The following is an 8,737-nucleotide window of genomic DNA, read 5'->3' on the forward strand; positions in this document are numbered from 1 at the left end:
AAAAGAAAATGCAAATTTACACCAATATTGGACAAAGTAGTTGATTGTTTTTTTGTTGTTGCTGTTTGTTTGTTTTTGACAGAGTAGAATTTAAGGAAAGAAGCATTATAAGTAATGAAGCATGTTTCAAACTGTCTTAAATTTACCAGGAAGATAAAATACCTCTGTACATTAATAAATAACTAACATATACATTTTGAAATTTACATATAAAGCAAATTGACGAAGCTAAAAGAGAACTCAAAATCATAGACATTTTAACTCACCCCCTTTGTAACTATTAGAATTGCCCAAAAGAAAAAAGTCAGTGAGAAATTGAAAGAACTGAACAGCACATAAACAAATTTAACTCTTTGAGTGTGTGTTAGTGTTTTATCCAACAACTTAGGAATATTCTTTTGTTTTCCAAATGTACATGGCATACTTATCAAGAGTGACAGTAAAGCTCTGTCAAAAAGCAAATCTAAAAAGCTTTCAAAAAATGTTGAAATTGGTGGTAAGGTGGCACGTGCCTATAATCCCAGCGGTGTAGGAGGCTGAGGCAGGAGGACTGAGAGTTTAAAGCTAGCATCTCAGCAATTTAGTGAGGTCCTAAGCAACCTAGCGAGACCCTGTCTCTAAAACATAAAAAGAGCTGAGGTGTGGCTCAGTGGTTAAGCACCCCTGGGTTCAATCCCTGGTAAAAAGTTGAAATTATAAAGCATGTTTTCCCTGGCCAAAGAAAATAACAAAAGTATAGCTAGAAAGTTTTTACTTGAAAATTAAGTAGTACATTTTAAAATATCCCACAGATGAAAAAAGAATGAAAATATATCTAAATTTGTCAGATGTGTGTGGTGAAAGCTGTGTAGAGAGGGATTTTGTGGCTCTAAAGTGCGTATATTAGAAAAGAAGAAGAGCTAAATATTGGTAATCTAAAAATATCCACCTCGAAATTTAGTTGGGGGGTGGGAAGAGATTAGCAAATTAAACCCAGTAAGGCAGAGGAAGGAAATGATAAAGGGCAGAATGTAATGAAATAGAAACAAAATTGATAATCCTTCACAAGCAGTCCCCAAATTAGAAATGAGACGATAACTAAGTTGCTAAGTCTGTCTTTGAACTTGTGATCCTTCTGCCTCAGCCTCCTGAGCTGCTGGGATTACAGGCGTGCGCCACCACGCCCAGCAAGTTGTAGCATCCTCATCTATTTGACTCTTAAAGACACTCTTGATTCAGTATTATAAATCCAACTCTTTAATCTGACCCTTGTGCTTTTTATGTAAGATAGTGCTATTCTTGGCTTCTTGTGTATTATAACACTGCAAAATCCCTAGGTTTTCTGCTTGAATTGTTTGTGCAGGTGTTGATGTTTCTCAACACATTTCTTTGTGATAAATCCAAATATTTCTGGTGGAACAGGATTTAAATTTGAGAACTATAATCTCTGTCTCTGCAAGAGTTTCTTATCTAGATTTACGTTAATACACTTCCCCTTCCCCCCTCATGTTTTGCAGTTTAGGCATCCACCGTGTTGGGCCGCAGTGTGTCCATGTGTGGGCATTTGGTGATGAACAAGACTTTACAGGGACCACTGCCCGACACTCTGGAGCTTGTTTGTCTCTTTACTTGAACATCGTGTAAACAAGCTCCAGGAGAGCGGAGCCTCGCCCACCTAGCTCTGCAGAAGAGGTGTCAGAGCGAGCGTTTCTCCTTAGGCGTAGGTCTTTTTTTTCTTACACTGTCTGGTCTTTCTTTCAGCACTGGAGAGGGGACTCTTGAAAACACTGCAGAAACTGGACGAGTATCTGAATTCTCCCCTCCCTGATGAAATTGACGAGAACAGCATGGAGGACATTAAGTTTTCTACGCGTAAATTCCTGGATGGCAATGAAATGACACTAGCTGATTGCAACCTGCTGCCCAAACTGCACATCGTCAAGGTGGGCCTATTGGGGGTGGTGTCGCCGCCCTTAGGCCCAACGTCGGTTTACCGGGCTAGCACTTCCTTTATGCCTAAAGCTTTTCTGGTGGTCTTCCATACAAGTAGGAAGTCCCCAAATAGTGTCACTCATTGCGGCTTAGGCATAGCTGAAATACCCAGAGATAATGAAATGGAAAACATGTCTTAAAATTGAGGCATATGATAAAGAGGAATATTTTGCTTATTCTTTTCTCTGAGTAAATATTCAAAAACATAATAGGTAAGTCTGACTGGAGTTTGCTACACTGGCTTCCCTTGTCAAATTCCGCTCTGTGATCACCTGGCTTTTTCTATTCCAGTCAAAAAATACTGAGTGTGTCTGATGGGAGACACTGTGCTAGACAGAACAGTGAGGAGCGCTGGTTGTGTATAAAGCTCTAAGATAGAAGAACAAATCTAAGTAGCACGTGTTTTAAAAGCATTTACCCAGTGGGTTAGACTTAGCTCTGTCTCTGGGGGCCCTAGTGCTCATTTATAGTCGCTATTACATTTCTGAGTCCCTGGTGTAGCTTGCCGTCTTAGTCATTATTTAAAAGTCTAATTAGAATGATCGTGGCAGAGACTTAATAATGTGCTCTAAAATCAGACGTGTCTACTTTATGAGACATGGAAAATGTATGTTAACTTCGGATCTCTTTGTATTTCAGGTGGTGGCCAAAAAATATCGCAACTTTGATATTCCAAAAGGAATGACTGGCATCTGGAGATACCTAACTAATGCCTATAGTCGGGATGAGTTTACCAATACCTGTCCCAGTGATAAGGAGGTTGAAATAGCATACAGTGATGTTGCCAAAAGACTTACCAAATAAAATAGCACTTACGAGAGAGATGTCTTCAGATCTTCCCCTAAGAATACGCTTTTCCTAACAGACTGCTCATCTTCCTATAAAGTAGAAATGTGTTTTGCATGAACATGCAGTTATTCAAGATTAGGGTCAAGGATAGACAAGGTATAGTAGTTATCTTAAAGTATACACTCCTAAGCAGTATTATTTTACAATCCTCCCACCCTGCCTGCCTTCCCTACCAGTGGTGTCCTCCTGTCCTCTAACTTGGAGACACTCCATCACAACCCTCCACATGAGAGGCAGTGTGCCATCTCTCTGGAGTCCTCACCATTCTGTGCATAGATGGCAGAACTTTTGAGGTGCAGTGTGTAACTGTTAAGATAGTAGCCGTGACATCGGTCAGCCGCAAGCTGGTGCATAATACGTGGTACATTAAGTATTTATGTATTTTTTGGAATTTTGTAATATTTAGTAAGAGTATATGAAAGGATTGCTACTGTATCAGAAATACTTTCAGTTGAGTCTATCCTAGATACATCCTGAAAGACACCACCACCAGAGAAGAGCGCCTGCTACAGAAAGTCACTACAAATCCTGCTGTTCTTTTGTAGACAGATTTTTAGTTTTGTCTAAAATCATTTATCCTTCATACAAATTTTAACATCTGACACTATGTGGAAGGTGAATGTTTAGAGGGAGGGATGGTATTCTCAAGATCGCAAGCATTTTTGTCCTTAGAAGAGAAACTGATGGGCACCTGACACTCTAAATGTGTTGTTGGTTGTGTGTGTTTTGCCCAGTGCCATTCATTTGGAAGAGTATCACCTTCTTTATTTTAAAAAGCTCCTTTTTAGGTAACCATACGCCCTGCTGTCTGTAGATATTTTTGAGCACTACATACACTGACACATAGCTGACATAGCTCTAGCCGTGCAGTGATTAGAAATGTAAAAGTTAACGAGTACAGAAGTTAGTCTAAAGAATGTAGAGTGGGTTTGTCAAAATGTCAAATATATTTTGTTTCTAAAGCATATTTAATGTAGATTAAATCTGGAGAGTGCATTACCCATTCTGTTTTGAGACCCATAAAGCACACATTACCAACTCTCGCACCACCCATTTACTGTGGGGCTTTACACAGAAGGTGGTTTGCTCTGTGTAGACAGGTTGAGTGTTAGGGTGAGGGTGTGTTCACCCACTTGGCCTGATCTCAGTCTCTGTGCTTCCTTGAGTTAGATTTTTATGCAGTTGCATTAATTGAGGAATAGCACTCTAGGTGTGGGCTTTTGACTTTGTTATTTAAATTGGAAGTCCTAAATTAGAAATTATTTGTGCTCTAACAAGAATGAACTTGGTGAAAGTGGAACAAAAGTTTGCTATGTGTTTTATTCATTTATTCAAAGCAAAACAAAACCAAGGTGGACTTTATTAGTACTGCTCCAAAGACTGTGGCTGTGACTGTAATAACATTTGTGTACCTAACTTGTTTAAGATGTGCTATTCCCATGGGCTCTTCTTTCTTTCTTTTTATTTTTATTTTTTAATTTGCTTTAAGGATTTTAAGAATATTGCTTTAAGATGGCAATGTTTTCTCCCCTTTGATACGGTGACATTTAGTAAGCACTGGTTTTATGGAAGCAGCCTGACTTTTATAAGCACAACTGCATTCTTTAACCTGTCAGTAATTAGCTTAGTATAGGAAGATAAGAAAAAGCTCCATATTATATCCATTTGGCTCAGGGAGATTCCTTTACCTTACCTTTCGCAGTGCTCCTATTGCTGATCAAAAGTCTAAGCCCCCGTCTTGGATGATTTACCTGGTTCCAGAAAGAAGTACTGTCCAGCTCCCATCGAGAGTCTGGGTTGCAGTGGCTTTGGTGGGTGCAGGTGTCCCATCTGCACCAGGGCACAACAGGCCTCAGCACCCTGCAGTCTTCACGTTTTAAACATGACAATGTGGCCTCCGGGTGATGAACCACACCTATTAGCTTAAAGCGCGAGGGAGATTTAAGAGAAGGGTGTCTGTTCTTTCAGAGAATGGTGGGCCAGGCAGACAGAGTCGGGTGCCTAGAGGACAGCACTGCCGTCCTGAGACAGAGGTGACCAAGAGCCCCTCAGAAACAGCTCCCTGTGGGCATCTGTTCTCTCCGTTGTTTTTATTCCCCAGTGATTCCACTCGGCTCTCTCCGCCTGTCCAAGAAAGGCCAGTCTTCTCTGACTTTGATGAAGGCAGAATTATTTTTCTCTGTAGAAAGACTGATTTTATTTTTCTACCAAGGAAGTTAGTCAGACATGATTGAGTGGCAACTACATCACGGCTGGTAAGAGCCCGCACAAGTTTTTACTCCATCCTGTGTCTGGGGAGGGAGCCTAGCTCAGTCTTGAGAGACTTGGGACATAACAATGTTCTTGGCAATTCATGTAGTATTTGGCTTGATGTATGGAAATCATCTGATTTTATTTCTACAGCTAAAAAGTAATTCCTCTTCATTTTGTTATACTTCTTTGAGGAGATTGCAGTCTGAATGACAGTCTCACTATTTTCCAAGGGACACTGAGAAATTTATTAAACAGTTGGGAAGCTCTGTACTATTCCAGTTATAGACTTCCTTTTTTTAAAATTTAGATTCAAATTTTCAGTAAAATTCAGATAAGGTCTTATTTTTTTGGTAACTTTGGCTTTCACAACTCTAACCCTTTGAACAATCCGTGTACAATTAAGAGATTTCTGATGTTTATTCTTACACTGAGTGGATCAGTTCTAGAATTTAGACATTTTTATTTCTGTTGAGTTTTGAGCCTCTCCAGAGTTGCATGCAGATAGTTTTAAAATTTCTGTGCATTAAAGAAAAACCCATTTAGAAAGTATCTACAAAGTAAAAATGAGAGGAAATAGAAATTATTTTTTTCATGAACATTTTGATACACATTTCATCAACCTAATTGATTCACCAATTTCTTACACTGGTTATAATCAATATTTAATTCAAAGAGAGGGAAGCATTCATTGTTGATATTTATAGGCTTTAAAAATTCCATCCTTTACAGATTATCAAGGTTGGGGCATCCAAAATTATATTTTTATCAAGGGAGAAAAACAAAACTCCCCAAGTCATAATGTTAAACAGAATTTGGAGTATTTTCTTTAGAATTTCCTGAGTAGGCAAATGAAAGCTTTTTATTGAGTGCTTGTATTTTCTTTTCTCTCTCTGGAACATCAACACCAGTATATTGCTGGCAGCTATTATATTCAAAAAATAAAATATATTTTCACTATCATACAGTATTCTTTTTTTCTCCCTCATGAGAATATTTAAAAACTTGGGGTAGAAGTATTTTTGAGACTATTTTTTTCTATGAATGTGCAATTCAGCACATTTAATAAGTTAAAGGAAAATAAAATCCATATGATCAACTCAGTAGGTGTGGAAAATAATTCGTTAAAAACTTTCATGAGGGGCTGGAGTTGTGGCTCAGCGGTAGAGCGCTCGCCTCGCATGTGAGAGGCCCTGGGTTCTATCCTCAGCACCACATAAAAATAAATAAAATAAGTATATTTAAAAATGTTTAAAAAAGCTGTCATGATACTTGATTATCAAAATAGGACCAGTATTTTAACAAGATGACGACTCCAACCAAGAACCTACCGCAAATGTCATGTAAAAGAAGATTTCTCATTAAAGTTAGGGATAAGAGTTGCCCCATGTCAATTACAGCTACGCTAAACTACATTTCATAGCTATTTCATCTAGAAACATCTTAGCCAGCACAATAAGACAGTAACAGAATAAGGAATGAGAAAGAAGTGACAAAATGACTCCTCTATGCAGGCATATGTGTGTATGTGTAAAACCCAAAATGACCTACAGATTGTTAGGTTAGGAATACTAAGAATTCAACTGGATTTTTATATGCAATACTGAGGAACAAAAGTCCTATTACATACAGTAATAGAGTCACTATATACTAATGTTAGCCACATTAACAGTTAAAGTTGGTAACACTGATTTCTTCTGAAGGAAACCTAGATGATGGAGAAAAAACAGCATGTGAGTGCCTCTTAGAGCTTTTAGAGATTTGTGAATTTATTACTTGTTCTGAAAAACAAAGTGCTTCAAAGGATTGAAAAAACACTAAACCCTAAGCTATTTAGGATCAAATCTGACAAAGGATGTACACTTCCTTTATGGAGAAAATCACCAAATATTGAAAGGCCTAACAGAACTCTGCTTCCTGGACAGGTATACCATGTCCATGGTTGGAGAACTCAAAAAGCAAAAGAATCTCAGTTCGCTTTCCATCACGGGGACAAAATGTAACATAAACAACTCATAAATGAAAGGCTTATTTTGGCGCATGATTTCAGTGCTTTCAGCCTGTGATTGCTTGACCCTGTTGCTTTGGGCCTGTGGCAGCATGTGGCAAAGGAGGCCTCTTCACCTTATGGCGCCTGGTGAGCAAGGAGAGGAAGGGGCTGGGGGCCCCAGTGTCCCCTTTAAGGGCATATGTCCTAAGGTTTCCATCACCTCCCACAGGCTTGCAACCACGCCTTTAACGCATGGTCTTTGGGGAGACATTTCAAACCTAAACTATTTTCCAACAAAACCTCAACAATGTTTTGCCCCCAGGTAGCCCACACGTGGGAGTGGGTGAGAAAGGAAGCCCGTCCGATAAGATGCAAGGATTTATTAAAGAATAAATTGATGGGCAGGACATGGGAGGCCACAGCAGCACAGTGTACTGCAACACAGCGCAGGGGGCCTGGGTTCAGACAACACAATAACATGCACCAGAACACCACCTAAGCAGGGGAGACTCCCTGGGTCCAAATGCAGAAAGGCAGGCCCTCCTTGTGGCCGGGCTGGTTTCTCCCCAGTGGATTCTGGGCCCAGAACTGGGTTTTGGCCCACCCAGAAGGGCACATTGGAAACCCAGGACACCCGGATGTAAAGCTGATTTTCTTACAGTTGTGCAGTTTTCTGTTTTTTTTTTTTTTTTTTTTCCTGAACTCCAGAGCTGCACATGACAGACTAGAAGCTAAGCCGAGGGCTTCTAAAAGGCAGAGGAACATCTCCTGTGATCTCATAATATTAGATGACAAGTTTTCATTAGGGAAAAGGACATGTCCAAAACACACAACACATTTTAGTGATCTAGTGCTGGGGGCAAAAGGAATTGATGCAAACAGGATCTTTTGGGGATGATGGAATTGTTCTAAATAGTGTGGATTATTGATTAGGATCTTGTATCCAGAATATATGAAGAATTCTTACAACTCAAAAAGATAACCCAATTAAAAAATGGGCAAAGAATCTGAATGGACATTTCTTCAAAGAAGTCACACCTCTCTCTCTCTCTGTCTCTCTCTCTCTCTCCCCCCCCCCCCCCCCCGTCTCTCTCTTTAAAAAAAAAAAAAAAAAAAGTCACACAAATGACTCATAAAACATCTGTTCATTTTCCATGGCTGTAACAAAATACTCAAGGTTGGATATTTGGTAAAGAAAAGAAGAGATTCGCTTAGCACTCGGTTTTGGAGGTTCAGAACACAGCACTGTCCTCAGTTTGGCTCAGGTGAGGATCTTCTGGCAGATGGCGTCACAGTAGCAGGTGTGCTTGAAGCAGAGCCATCGCCTAGCAAGACAGGAAGCCAGGCAGAGGGAGGGGCCAGTCCTGCTCTTTTCTAATAACCTTATTTTAAGAACTAATGAGGGTGCCAAGAGAACATGAAATTAATTCAATTCCTTCCAAGGGCAGTGGCTCCAATGACCTAAGTGACCTGTACTAGGCATCATCTCTTAATGGTTCCTCCATCCACCAGTATCGCCAAACTGGGGACCAAGCCTCCAACCAGGGACACACTGGAAGCATATGCAAACCATGTCACGCACAAAGAAAAATTGTTACCATTTTTAATCATTAGGGGAATGTAAACCAAACCCATGATGAGATCCTTCACCCCACTAGGATGGCTGGACTTGAGAAG

The 8,737-nt window shown here is 39.8% G+C and overlaps 1 protein-coding gene across 1 annotated transcript in view; it reads left to right on the top strand.

The window, feature by feature from the left end:
- Window positions 1-6,033, top strand: part of Clic4 (chloride intracellular channel 4) — a 65,865-nt gene extending 59,832 nt beyond the window's left edge. Inside the window, exons 5-6 of the mRNA XM_027937485.2 lie at window positions 1,741-1,922; window positions 2,611-6,033. Of these exons, the coding sequence (XP_027793286.1) occupies window positions 1,741-1,922; window positions 2,611-2,775 (347 nt within the window). The 3' untranslated portion in view covers window positions 2,776-6,033. The remainder of the gene's footprint in view (window positions 1-1,740; window positions 1,923-2,610) is intronic.
- The last annotated feature ends 2,704 nt before the right edge of the window (window positions 6,034-8,737 follow it).

This window comes from Marmota flaviventris, chromosome 10 (genome assembly GCF_047511675.1).
Source record: "Marmota flaviventris isolate mMarFla1 chromosome 10, mMarFla1.hap1, whole genome shotgun sequence".
NCBI classification, from domain to species: Eukaryota; Metazoa; Chordata; class Mammalia; order Rodentia; family Sciuridae; genus Marmota; species Marmota flaviventris.